Below are 14,379 nucleotides of genomic sequence, written 5' to 3'. Positions count from 1 at the left end.
GTTCACTTTAAAAACTTTAAATGTGCAGTCGAAGCTCATCACTCACATAATGCAACCAAGCCAGAGATGCATATAAAAGGACTATACAGTATACCACTGAATTATTGATATCATTGATGAAACGTAACATATTAATATTGTAGGCAGTCAACATGGAGCCAGTTTCACTTACTGGCTATTTAGACAAGCACATTTTCCCAGGAGACTTATTAGAATACTCATAGCTGTCAATGGATGATAATTTTTAATCTGAAATAGTGTTTAGAAGAAATATAATGCAGAATAAATGAAAATATTCATGTGAAGTACTAATACCTGGAGAATAAAAGACCTCGATTTAGGACCTTGAAACGTATTGAGCAACAGTCTCCCTTAGGCTTTCAAAAAATATGAAAAAGCTAACAATTCAGACCAAATTTGGCTCAGTTTTTTTTTCTCAGTTTTATTAAGAAATCCAATGATATAGGCTGTGGTCCAGCACTGTTACATAGAAAGAAACTGTGTTTTTAGAACAGCCAGTTATGAATATAACCATTAAAATGAATGGAATCTGTTAAAGAAGATGCACTGATGATGTGGAGTCATGCCTCTGGCACAGAACGAAGAAATTAAAGACATTCATTTCTTTCCATTTTACCAGTTTTTATTATTTGTGCAGTAAATAAATCAGTTTTATGATGAAACACACACACACACACACAGTTACACCACTGTGTGGTTCTTCATTTGGAAAATTTTAGCATTAAAGCACTATTGGTGTGGTAAAACATTTTTAGATTTACATGGATTTGGAAGCGTGTGCTTTTTTCAGTCCTGTGATTTCATTTTGCAACATTGTTCATTGTCACCGGTAATCCCTTAAACACTTTGTTTTTATTGCTCAGGAGCTGGATTGGTGTAATGATAGGGGTCGTAAAGGTCACGTGTGAAATCATAAGGGTCAAAGTACGGGTAGAGGGGTTTCTCTGTGGCAGCTGTTGCTACTTCCTCTTTCTCCACCTTCTCTTCAGCAGGTGCCTCTGGTACTGAGGTCTCCTGGATGGGGCGGGGAGGGTGGTCAATGAGACAGTCAGGGTCCCAGTACGGGTCACAGTCATACTCCATACCTTTCACAGTGATAACAGGAGGTGGAGGTGGGGTAGACTTTTTAGGAGCAGGAGGGGCCGGGGGTAGTTGGGGAGGAGCAGCAGCGTTTATCTCCTCTCCTGTTTTGGGCCTACAGGTGGGGTTGACTCGTGGGTCACACAGGACTGGAACCGCCCCCGCTGGCAGGTAAACGATCTGAGGTTTGCACAGTGGGTCTTTGGGGTTACACAGGTAGATCCTCTGAGCATTCTCCAGAGGGTCGGGTGTAGGAGCAGGGGTGGTGGGAGGTGGGGGAGGCAGGGTGGTAGTAGTTGGAGCAGCAGTGGTGGTCTGTACACCCAGGACACTCTGGTAACTGGAGGCATCTGGACCGTAGGTCATCTCCAAGTGACGCATCTGCTGGTACAGCATCCGGATTCTGTCTATCTCATACAGCTGATAGAGAGAAAGAGAGAGAGAGAGAGAGAGAGAGAGAGAGAGAGAGAGAGAGAGAGAGAGAGATTTTAGGATCATAGAAAACCTTTAAAGAGAAGAGAATTCCACCCGTCGCCATGACACTGAACCTACTCCCTCGATGTGGCCGATGCTGTTGTAGAAGCGGTAGTAGGACTGAAAGTCTGGAGTGCCTCGGTACCATTTTGGGTCGATGTTCCTCCGAGGTCGAGAATTAGTCAAGAAGTCGTGTGCCTGAGCAGGTTCAATGCTTACTGTGGAGGATCGTGGAAGGAGGGCTCAGATTGGAAAACAATAAAAATCATATCATTCTGCAGTGAATGTGACATTTACATGACTAATTTTTCTCCTTTAAGTTTGAGAATTTTACGGTCTACTACTGCTATTTTTTGACATTTATTACAGAGAAGCTACTAAGCAGACCTTAAATCACATATAATTTGCAGCATCATTCCAATTGTTGTTGTTTTTTTAGATACAAATTATGTGCTTTCTGGTCAAATAAAGTGACAGTAATCCTGAGAGTGGACGACTAAATACCTGCATGATTCTTTACTCTCACCAGCGGTGATGCTTCTAACAAACCTGGAGGGACGAACACAGTAAAAGAGACCCTTGACTCTTCAAAGCACAGAAACTAAAATGGCTATTCAGGCATTTATTAATGAACATTATGTGAAATAATTTCAAGTTTGTCAAACCAACCTGGCATCAGCAGCAGGCAGCAGAGCGTGCTGGAAAAGGGCACCAAGGAAATCATCTTCGACATCTGAAATTGAATCAGAAACTATTTTGTAATTGGTCATAAATCTTTGTTGTCTGCAGTAGCAGGATTGATATTTTGCATTTTTAGAGCACAAAAAGAAAGTTTAAGAAATGCAAGATATGGATGAATTTAACTGATAATACCCTGCTGAAAAAAACCCCAATACGTGTACAGATTGGAGGAAATCTCTTTAAAATGCTGTAACTCAGAGCCTTGACATATTTTCATTTATTGCACTGAAAGACCTCGTGCATTCTTCGTTGCCGTCTTCTGCTTTTGATATTAATTAACTTATTTGAAGCAGTTAGCTGGTAAATAAATAAAGGGTCAGGATAAAGAATGACAAAATTAAAACATTTATTTTGGTACATGCCAATTTCTTTAAAAAAAACAACAACAACAAAACCTTACGGTGCTCACCTGCAGCTGCATGTCCCCAGTCCTGCTCTCATCTGCTTCACATGATAACTGTTCATAAATACTGCTCTCGCCACCGGGGCCCTCTGATTGGTCGCTGAGTTGAGCTGACTCCACCCCTTCCTGCTTTGTCTGTTGAAACGTGGAAGAGCTGGGCTTTTAAAGAGAAACTTCAAACAAAATGTGACACCTTGTAAAGCAGCAGGACACATCCTAGTGACAGCAGGACGCCCACGGGATGTGACCCAGGTTCTGATTGTTCTGGATGAAGCAGGTCCTGATCCTGAATCTATCACGGTAACTTTGACTGAGTGTTTCATGGCTCAACTATGCAAAATATTAGAACATGTACTGTCCTACTGTCAACTAATTCTTGACATGCCTGCTGGGTAAAAATTGACCCCTTGTCTCAAAACAGCTGGTCCCAACTGGTCAATAATAGAGGGGAGCCAAGTGATGTTTAAGTCCCCAAGAAATATGCAGGAATTATTGGCTACAGTGTCCCAGATGGGTGTTGCTGTCATGGTTTACACGTGGGTCTCCATATCTAAATAGAAAGAAATCACATTAAATGACGCTGCTACAATGTTAATAAATGTTTAAGTCAATGAAAAATGTCAAACATTTGCTTGCTCCAGATGCTTAAATATCAGGATTTGAGGCGTACTTGTCAGACCTTTGTGATTACACTGGGCTCTAGTCACTGATTATTCATGAAAATAATCAGCAGATTAATTGATGCTGAGAGTAAATCAGCGCATTTTATTGTCAACATGCCTTATTATGGATTATTGGCATTAATAAACGCTAGAAAATAGCAACGGAGCTTTTCCTTTGTGCGAGCATGCGTGGTTTAAGTTCGGCTGATTTCTAAAGTGTCTTAATACAAAAACATGTTTTTTCTTCTTTGGCTAATTACAATCTCTCCCTCCCCTAAAATAAATGTCTTTTTTTCTAGGGGAATGCCCCCCCCCACACACACACACACACACTCACGTATTTTCTCTGTAAGTTATTTTCTCACAGTTTTTTCCAGCACTGCCTCTTCGAGCCTCAGTCAGTCATTTTTAACACTGCAGCAAATTCTGTCCTGAAACCAGCAGGTACAGCAGCGATCAAAGAGCACCAGCAGGAGACGGAGAGTCTAAGGGGGCTCTGCCAGGTGGCTAATGGTCCACATCATTCCGTAATTGCTCTGTGCAGATGACAAAAATGGAAGGGTGAGGCTACCTGTTTTTTCTTAAATCACATACATTTATTCTACCAGCCGGAGACCAGCAGACCCACGAAATTAAGATGTTCCACGGCCAAAAAAATGAAACATATTTCCCTACAGCGGCAGTTGATTTACAGTCTTGTGTTGTCATGCAGTGAGAAAATGAAAAGAAGGTGATGCACAGATCCAGGCTAGTTTCAGTTGAGATGCAAGAATGCAATTTCTTCAGTCTTGATACGACACAAATACCTGGATTTATTTAGCAAAGAGTACTGATGCAATACCAGTTTTTTTGTTTTTATTAATAAACTTCATACCTCACCGTGCGCCTCCATCTAACTTCCTTTTATGAGCAAGAGACAGGAAGATTATGTTCCTAATATTGTAAAACTCTTGATGCACAGCGTAAATCAGATGATACAGTCCACCACCATAGAAGTACATCTTCAGTCACATCAGGCCCATCCATCTGAGTCAGTATCAGACCAGTACGGTTGCACTATCCTATCGTTAAAAATCGTTCTGCTGTCATCACAACGCATGACTCCACTTTTATGTCCCATCTTATAATTGTGTGGCTTTATAACTTATCACATTTGTGACCATTATTTAGTTTGGTTTCCTTTCTTCAATCAACATTTTACATTGTATTTTTTTCAAAATCTATTTGATCCTTTTTAAGCATTTTTTAATATCTTTTTTTGTCCAGATTTTTCAAAATTACATATTTTTTTATTATCCTATTTGTATTTTACATATCTATTTATTCATGTTTACTGTCTTGTATCATTCATCTTTTTACGATCTTACCTCCCCTCTTTTTTTTTTATTGAATTGAGGTTTTGCTGTTGGTGCATTTGTCTCCATTAGTTTTCAACATGCTAATTTCATCATTTAAGCATTTCATGACGTTTGAAAGCTGCCATATAAACCAAGTGTGATTACTTGATGAGCCAACCAAACACGTCCAAGTTGAACATCTCGTGGCTCTGTTCTTTATCTACAAGTCAAACTTTCAGCAGCTTCATTTGGGCCATGGAGAGGAGCTCCAGGCCATCAATTATTCTGACATGTGTCCCTCTGATCTTCTGCTAAAATTACACCTTGTCCAGCAGCTCTCTGCAGGACATGCTAGCATCAGCTCCAGAGGCTTGTTTTCCAGTCCTCTAGCCTTCCTTTCTTAGCTATGTGTTCTCATCCAACAGTGATACACGCGCAGACTTCTTCAGTCCATGTTCTAAGAGCCTCTGCCATTTGTATTTTAGATGACATGACTTTGGCGGGAAATCAGCATGCATGTTTCCAGGCTGTGCTCAAATCCATAAAGTCAACTAACGCTGGAGATATTCGAATATGTGTGGGTTTTAACTTTTGAAACTCAAGTGAGTAAAGAAGAACCCCCACACACAGATGTGGTCTGGACCACTGGTGCATATATGGCAACATGAAAAGCTGATAGCAGTACCAGAACTGACCCTATACGGTCTTATTATGGTCCAAAGGTTTAGCACAATAGTACACAATCCACACTTGGCAAAGACCACGATGATGATGATGATGATGATGATGGTGGTGGTATTTGACACATTGATTTATAGCCTATCTGTGTCAGCTGATATTTGCCTTGTTGACTGTCTGCAAAGATGAAGTTCCCTGATGAGAGGCCAGTGTTGACCTGCTGATTTGAAAGAGAGACGCGGCACAAGTTGATTCACTACTAAATTTAAACTGTGCTCATTCAACTCAGTACGATACACTGCTGAAAACTGCTTTCCTCCACTGGCACGAAATGACAAATAAATTACAACAACAAAAAAATAGCTTTCTTGAATCTTTATCATCTCTTGAAGACTTAAGTCACGGTGGTGCAGTATGGTGCAGGATCTTTCTGTGTGGAGTCTCCATGTTCTCCCTGTTCCTGTGTGGGTTCTCTCTGGTACTCCAGCTTCCTCCCACAGTCTAAAGACATCAAGAGGGGACGAGGCTGATTGGAGACTCCAACATCCAACAACAACGGTCAGTTTAGAGTTGTCTGTCTCTATGTGTTGACCCTGCAATGGACTGGCAACCTGTCCAGGGTGAACCCCGCCTCTCGCCCGAAGGCTGCTGGGATAGAACCCCCCCCCCCCCCCCCCCCGTGACCCGTAACAACAGGATAAGCGGAAGAAAATGGATGGATGGATGGATGGACTTAAGTCATTCAAAGTACAGTAAAGCCTTGATAGGGACAATTATACGAAAGGCGTCGCTTTGAGATGTCCTTCCGCTGTTCTTCCACTAGATGGCAGCGTGGGTGCACCCGGAAATGTTTGACCCACCATGTCAGGTCCTTTAAGGATGTCGAAGTTTTGTAGTTCCTGTGTTGTTGACCTGTCAGCGTTGTAGTACAAGCTGTCACTGCTGATAATTTGTCTGTCCTCCCGGTGGGAGCAGTTCTCCGCCGCTATCGCAGCGAGGTTCAGGGCGTCGGACGCACAGGATTGGTTGACTCTCAACAACTCTCGTTGCCAGTGTCAGCTAACCAGAGTGCTAACAGCTAAAGTTAGCTTACAAGCCAACCAACTTGACAGCTACCTCTTTAGCTAGTAGAAGCCGACGGTAGTTTCAGTGTCAGCGAGCTCTCCTGCAGTTAGCTAGCTAGCTAGCCTGCTGGCACGAAGAGGCTCGGAAGCCGCCCACCGCAAAGCAGCATTCCGGACAAGAGAGTGAACCGTAAGTAAGCAGCTCTCTACAGCCTCACGGCCCGGGCTAGCCAGTTAGCGCCCTGATTTAAAGGCATTTAGCCGGGAGCAAAAGCGTCTATTCAGCCAGCTCTTCATTGACAGTGTAGATGCTCAACCAGTGTCACCAGTACTGCTGCCAGCTGGTTTGGTCACTGGTTTCAGCTGATTTTCCACCACAGTTTGGTCTGAATGAGGTTTATGTGTAAACTTTTAGTCAGTTGTATGTGTGTATGTACTTATCTGAGTGCCACGTTGAAATTGACGTGAAAAGAAGCGTTTGGAACATCGTGTCAAAGTCGAGTTGTCCACAGTGAGGTCCGGGGACGAAGACGAGGCCCCGGACTGCCTTTATGTTAAGTTGTGTGTAAGCTCCTGTGTTTTATACAGCTGATTTGATGGATCTGGACAAACAAGTGCTTAAGCTTAACTACATTGAATAGCACAAACTGTTCCTTAAAAGTGGTCAGACAATAACCTGGCCAACAGAATTTGTAGTGTTTTAATCAAAATCTGAATGATTGGAGGCACGCATCAGGAAACCTGCTGATCTCAGTGCTGTAGATGGTTTTATTGTTTTTTTTCCCCTCATTTCTATTGAATAAATCTTTGTGTGTGGACAATCAAATCAATTTTTTATGGGCTCAGGAACATTGTGTTTGCTATTCTCCACCATAATATGATGAATGCATTCATCAATGAAAGATACAGTAACTCTTATTATTCTAAATGTCTCCTAAAGCTGTCATTGCGGAGGGATGTCTTACACTAGCAGGTTACAGGGTCTGTAAACCTCTGCCCCCATGCGCGTGTTTAAACAAGTCTTGGCTGCTTTTGTTGCTGTCTTATTATAGCAGCCCACCAGAATGATGGCATGTGGTGTCTGTGTAAATCAGTGTCCGTCAGTGTGTGGAGACTCAGCTGCTTCAGCCAGAGAAAGAGGCAGAGCGGTGGGGGGGATTTATGTAAGTGCCCGGTGTTGGATAAGATCTGTCACCACCAGGACCAGGCACATCTACTCACACTATTATAACTGACACAGCAGCAACACTTTGGTTATTACAATTTGATTGCACTTAATGACCCCGATTAGTTAGACATTCCATAATAACAAACTTAGCATTTGACTTTAACCTCGTTCACGCTTTCCCAGAGGTGTTCCTGCAATTTCCCAGGAAGGGCTCATGTGTGAATGAGAGCCAGGATTGAGTTTCTGGGAAATCTGCTCTGGCAATTTTCCACATTAAGCCTTTATAACAATGCAGGGAATACATTGGGAATGCATTGCATTCGCAAGCCATGTTCTGGAGGGGAGTCGTGTGTGTGAAAATCACTTGTGGTGCCTGGAGTGTATTTTGAATTGACAGAAAATGAGTTGTAGCTTTAAATTTCACACCCTGCAGGTCGTACGAACACTGGAAAGTCCTTCAGCTGCCTGGTGCGTACATAACAGAGTCAGCTGAAGACAATCAGCCTCTAATCCGACAGGACGCCCGCTTGTGGACGTCTGCTGATCTCACCACTCCACATGTGTCGATACTGATCTCAGCTGCCACCTCGCCCTTCAGAAGTGACAACAGAATCTGAAGTAGTGTGTTTTGTGTACGCTTAGGAACTCGATGTTTGACTCAGGCAGGTGTTATTAGCTCACATTGCAGGAGTGCCGCTGAGAGCTGCTCTGTTTGTGTTCTTAATCAAAGACATTCAGGTGCTTCATCAAGCCGAGAGACATGGCTTCTTTTCTTCCTCTTTAACTGGGGCAAAGTTGGCTGCAGACATGTTCCAGCACTTGTTTCTTTCTGCAGTGTCAGTCACTTTGCATTAATTCTGCTCAGTCTGGTGGAAAAAAAATCTTTTGGAATTACAATTTAGAGATGGTGTGTGAGTTTATTGTTTGTTTGTTTTTTAATCAAGAAAAAAACACTCAAATTAGAGGTCATTTTTAACCTTTATTATTTGACTCAAATAAATAGCCTTGATTAAAAAAAACAACAACTCGTACATTTCTGCGGCATTTGTGAGGTACTGTTCAAAGCCATCGCTATTTTAACCGCACAGACTGACGTTGCCGTTGGATTAATTGCGCAGCAGCAGGACTTTGTAGATGACGACCTATTAATCCGCTGAAATTGGCCTATTTCTGACGTATCTGTATTAGCTAGGCCCGGCCTGCCCATATTAGCGGATGATTTTTAGTGCAGGTCAGGTTTATTTTAGAAATGAGTCCAGTACGGAGAGCTGTGCTGCACTGATGTCATTTTGAACGATAAAAGTTATTTAGCATGAACTGTAGAATGTGTCTCCTCCAATACATATCTGTGTCATGACGATATTTTTTAAGATATTTTCATAAAGAGTACGAGCCAATTAATTGAGGATGAGATTCTCCTCGCTCCCCACGATCAGCATCGACCCCCAGTAACCTCACATCACTCAGGCCTTAATACTTTGTGTTATATGGGAAAAATGCTGATCCATCTAAAAGATGTGAAACACTATAGCTGTACTTGTCTTGACCTTTGACCCAGATGGAGAGCCAAAGCTCCAGCGGGCTACTTCTGTCCAGGAAAAGGAGAAGAGATGGTTCCAACGGGGAGGCAGAGGAGGGAGAGAGGCTCGGGAAAATCCCTAGATGTACTGTGGTGAGTCAGATGTCAGGCTCAGCCTTCTAATGCTTCCTATGCCAGCACCACATACACAGGTGTTGTGTCAGTTTTATTTCCTACAGTTCAGGAGATGGATGTTTTCCAAGCAGGGAAGAGACGTGTGTGTGTGTGTGGGAGGGGGGGGTTAACCATAATTCACATAAATGTTCTCAGTCGTTAACTCTTTGTCTTCCTGCTGGTGTGGGTCCACCAGGGACTGAAGCACCCTGCACCGTTCGCGGATGAGCTGGTGCCAGCCGATGGGAAACCCTATGAGAGGGTCAGCATGGACGAGGCCAAAAGAGGAACACAGCGTGAGTCTGCATCTGTCAGTTTTTGTCGTGACTTCTCAATTTGTCCGACTTCCTTTTCCTGAGACCTTTCACCACTTCTGTTTAAAAAAAAAAAAAAAAAGTAAAAATCCAATTATCAGTCCATGAATTCCGTTGCATGTTAATATTTCATACGTTCGTGCAAGTGGCTGCTGAATGAATGCTTGATGGTGTTTTGTCTCTGCTCAGCTGACAGACCAGTGCGGGTGTACGCAGACGGCATCTTTGATGTTTTCCACTCAGGTCACGCCAGAGCACTTATGCAGGCTAAATGCCTCTTCCCCAATACACACCTCATTGTCGGAGGTAAGCGTGTGTGTGTTTGTGTCCGTAGAAGCCTTCTGACATTGTAAAAACAGGAAGAGAAGTTGGGTAGAACCAGAACAACTCTGAACATTTCTGCTCCCAGTGTGCAGCGATGACCTGACCCACAAGTACAAGGGCTTCACGGTGATGAACGAGGACGAGCGCTACGACGCCATCAGACATTGCCGCTACGTGGATGAAGTAGTACGGAACGCTCCCTGGACATTATCACCAGAGTTCCTCGCTAAACATCGCGTGAGTCACCCAGTCTGTGCGGTTCGCTGTCTTCTGTAAGCTGTCTCCTTGGTTTTGTGTATTTGTTTTCAATTGTAATGTTGTTGTTGACCAGATTGACTTTGTTGCCCACGACGACATCCCGTACTCCTCAGCGGGCAGCGACGACGTGTACAAGCACATCAAGGAGGCCGGTGGGTACGAAGGCGACTAACTGTGTACTTCAGTAGTTACGACTACTTCTCTTACCGTACCTGAGAGTGTATAGCGGGCTGAAACATCTGAAGGTACTCTGTTGCAGTACAGAGATGTTTTCCTGCAAAGACAGAGAGGCTGAACGTAGATTCAACTTTACTAATCTCAGGATTAATGTCACAGCAGCACATGAAGTGAGTAGACAGGAAAATTCTGCTTCGTATTATCAATGCTCTGGTGCCAAAAATCAGCCTTTGTAATGCAGCAGCTGAAGTAATAATAAACCCTGTTGTTCAGTTCTTTTTTTTTCCTTTTTTACATATATTATCATTAAATATTGTCATTATTAGTTTGCGCAGATTGCAGTAACCCAGATGCAGTAACGTAACATCGGTGCACATTGCCGACCACTGCAGTCACGCTTCGTATTTACAGGAGTTCTGCGCAGTACTCACTCAACACAGGAGTACATTATAAGTTTCAGAAAACAACTGTTTTAGAAGTTGTTTGCTCCTTGTTTTGTAGACAAATGTGACAAATTCATATTTTATACAGCCCTGCCGTATGGTGGTGTTCCCTTAATCGGTTTATTACACTGAAGCAGAATCTTGGAGGGAAGCATCCAGACTTGGTCCCTGCACACAGCTGGGGAGCTCATCAGAGGTTCCTGTTTCTCCTGGATAATCTCACCCCCCCCCCCCCCCCCCCAAGACGTGCTGTTGTTTATTTATTTATTCATTTATTTCCTGGCGGGCGTCTCCCAGAGTTATTTCAGTCATGCTTGTTGACAGAACCGAACGCTGCTTCTTGGTGATGCGTCTGACTTGTCAGTTTCTGTTAAACTGCCTCTTCCTGTCTGTGGCTGATGATAAAAACTTTAACTTTTCGTGAAATGCGCTTCGTTTTGATGTTTTCTGAACGCGTCAGATAGCAATGTGTAGATTTATGTTGAACATTTTTCTATAGACTGAAATATATCAGTCCATCACTGTAACATCTCAGGGCTGCTCTTTTACAGCTGGTGACCCCTGACCTCCTCCTTGTGTTTGACAGGTATGTTTGCCCCCACCCAGCGGACAGAGGGCATCTCCACCTCTGACATCATCACACGCATCGTCCGCGACTACGACGTGTACGTCAGACGCAACCTGCAGAGAGGATACACAGCCAAGGAACTCAACGTCAGCTTCATCAACGTACGAGCCTCTCAGCTTTGGTCCTGGAAGTAGAGCAGAGGGGGGGTTCATGTTGATGATGTCACCTCTTCTGTTCATTAGGAGAAGAAGTACCACCTGCAGGAGCGTGTGGACAAGGTGAAGAGGAAGGTGCGTGACGTGGAGGAGAAGAGCAAGGAGTTTGTGCAGAAGGTGGAGGAGAAGAGCATCGACCTCATCCAGAAGTGGGAGGAGAAATCCCGCGAGTTCATCGGCAACTTCCTTCAGATGTTCGGTCCCGAGGGAGCTCTGGTGAGGAGGCCCGTTTAGCTTTGGTCTTACAGCTCCGTTTACCAGGAGCCATGTTGCAGAGGGCAGGAGGGCTGTACAAGGTGACAGGAAGCTGCTGTAACCGGCACCAGGGATGCACCGCGTGAGAGCTTTTACAACTGATGGTAGTTTGTCAGTCATATCGTCTGATAGCTTTTATAGTCGACCTGTGGCCAGGTATGTAAATTGACCTGTATTACTTTCAAACCTGGTGTCACTAATATTATGTTACACAAGTTCTGACATCTTGTTCATGGGTTAACTCCGAAACACCAGTCGCCCCCCCCCCCCAGTCGATTTTCACTTAATATTTTTCGGTAAAGTAACTTTTTAAATCATCTGTGAGCAGGATTGTTATCAACATGCTGCCTTGATGCTGCATTCAAGTTCAGGCTGTTCCTCTCAGCACTTGAACACACCACAGAAGCACAGTAAAATACTAAGCACAACAATCCAGGCACACGTTGGTGATGATCTGTTCTGTCGGCCCACAGAAGCACATGCTGAAGGAGGGGAAGGGGCGCATGCTGCAGGCCATCAGCCCCAGACAAAGCCCTGACAGCAGCCCCACCCGCGAGGAACGCTCCCCCTCTCCCACCTTCCGTCTCCCGTTCTTCACCAAGACCTCCCCTCCTCCCTCGCCTCCTCCGCACCACAGCGGAGCTCGCGGATACCTCATCAGTGATGACGACGACGATGAAGACGACGAGAACTAGAGCGCGTCGGCGTTCTTCACTCAGCCGATGCTGGCAGATTTTACCGGAGCTGTCGAGTCGCGAGGTTTTCATCCACCACCTGCTTCCATTACGTCTGGGTTTTTTTTGTTGATTTTATTTTGACATTTAACACTTCAGTGTCACATGAACTGTAACATCCAGTTTCTCCTCAGCTGGTTTTCTTTCAGCCTGTCCCTTCCTTTAGTTTTGTTTTCTTCATGTATAACAGTAAAAGTTACCACTAGTCATCTGACTTCTCTGATACGTAGCCTCTTTTATCACGTTTAATGTTTACTTTAGGAGCGCTGGCAGGTGTAGCACTTTTGGTGGCATTGTTAAAGGTCGGCATTGGGGCGCACTAGTGCTGGTGTGAGGGGTGGGGGTGGGGGGGGGGGGGTTTGGGTTTGTCTTGGGTTTAGCAGGCAGGTGTTGAACCAGCACGTGTAGTTCCTCCTGGTGCTGACACCGTTTCACGTCTCCAGGGGAGGTTCATCATAGCAGAACTGGAGGAAGTGATCCGCTCATGAGGCGGTGTGTGTGTGTGTGTGTGTGTGTGTGTGTGTGTGTGTGTGTGTGTGTGTGTGTGTGTGTGTGCGCATGCGTGCGTGCGTGTGCGTGCGCGTTCTCTCTCAGCTGGGTTTTTGTTTTTGACTCTCCTCGAATCCAGATGTTTCCTCCAACTTTGACTGAGTGTGAGTGTTAGATGTGTTGCGCTCGTCTACCGGCGCTGCGGCGTCGCGCGTCTGCATGTGAAGCTTGTTAGAAACGTCCTCCACTGACTGATCTGGGGTCAGCTTATGCAAACAATCATTTGCTTGCTTTTTTTTCCAGTCTGGTGACATGAATCAAAGTTGTCGCCTTTCAGCGGTGTAACAAAATGTTGTTAAATGTTGATGTAGAAATACTTATTTTTGTAGATTGTACAAAGAGTGATCTTAGTCATCCCTGTTCAAGAGAATCAACATGAGCAAGGCTGCACTTTTTACTTTATTTTGTTTTGTTTTGTTTTTTTGGGGGGGGGGGGGTGACACAGATCTGGGCCTGTGGATGACTCATAACTGTAAGAAAATATCGAAGAACTGTCAAACTACCCGAGTTTGCTCGTCTTTTCACGGGATCATGCACCAGACGCCCAAGTAAGAGCCCTCGTGTCACTGTAGCGAACAAATGCTGAGACGTTGTCATTCAGCTCTGGTGTCCACATGGATTCTGTAGCTACCTCCTACCCGCTGAGTCTAACATGAGCACAAATATACGAGTGTTACTATTTTCCAAAAAAGAGCCATTTGTCACAGCACTGAAGTCACGTGACCTGGAAAATGATTCTCCAGACTTGGTTTGTGTCCTGCACCTCCAGTGGTGTTAAAGCATGTGGTTTGTCTCCTGTCATCATCAATAATCAAAGACGACAGGCGACACTGTTGAATGGCTCTAATATCAGTGTTGGTCTGTTCCTGGCAGGGCTTCCTACATGGAAATCAGAGGAGATAAAGTCGCTTTTGGTATTAAAATTACAAGGGAAAAAAGTCAGGCACACACTCTCCCTTACTGCTGGAATATTTGTTCACACACACACACACACACACACAAGGTCTCAGTGTGTTTAACCACCTTGATCTGATAGTTTAGTTTATTTCATACATGGAAAGACTTTGGATAGAAAACCACACATCAAGTAAAAATACAAGTATGTGTGAGAGTTTGGTAGAAACCTATAAAAGCTGCTGTGAGAACTTCGCCCCAGAAGGTAGAAATACAAACATCTGTAATCAAATCTTTAGTGTTCAAAAATATGACTGCAAAATAAGT

At 44.1% G+C, this 14,379-nt stretch overlaps 2 protein-coding genes across 2 annotated transcripts; one reads left to right on the top strand and one right to left on the bottom strand.

Annotated features, from left to right (window-relative positions):
- Positions 1-873: 873 nt before the first annotated feature.
- Positions 874-2,299, bottom strand: LOC147261399 (uncharacterized). The gene is made up of 4 exons (XM_086205077.1): positions 2,245-2,299; positions 2,080-2,124; positions 1,654-1,793; positions 874-1,521 (listed from the first exon to the last, which is right to left on the bottom strand). Exons 1-4 carry the CDS (start codon positions 2,297-2,299, stop codon positions 874-876), a joined length of 888 nt encoding a protein of 295 aa, XP_086061203.1.
- A 3,892-nt stretch (positions 2,300-6,191) lies between these two features.
- On the top strand, positions 6,192-12,929 carry pcyt1aa (phosphate cytidylyltransferase 1A, choline a). Its single transcript, XM_086204924.1, has 9 exons — positions 6,192-6,650; positions 9,187-9,300; positions 9,518-9,617; positions 9,825-9,941; positions 10,045-10,196; positions 10,291-10,369; positions 11,424-11,566; positions 11,648-11,836; positions 12,349-12,929. The coding sequence occupies exons 2-9, from the start codon at positions 9,187-9,189 to the stop codon at positions 12,568-12,570; spliced, it is 1,116 nt and encodes a 371-aa protein (XP_086061050.1). The 5' UTR covers positions 6,192-6,650; the 3' UTR covers positions 12,571-12,929.
- Positions 12,930-14,379: the final 1,450 nt, after the last annotated feature.

This window comes from Aulostomus chinensis, chromosome 5 (assembly GCF_037954235.1).
Source record: "Aulostomus chinensis isolate RoL2024-O1b breed Wild chromosome 5, RoL_Achi_v1.0, whole genome shotgun sequence".
Classification (NCBI taxonomy): Eukaryota; Metazoa; Chordata; class Actinopteri; order Syngnathiformes; family Aulostomidae; genus Aulostomus; species Aulostomus chinensis.
This window is presented reverse-complemented; position numbering and strand designations above follow the sequence as displayed.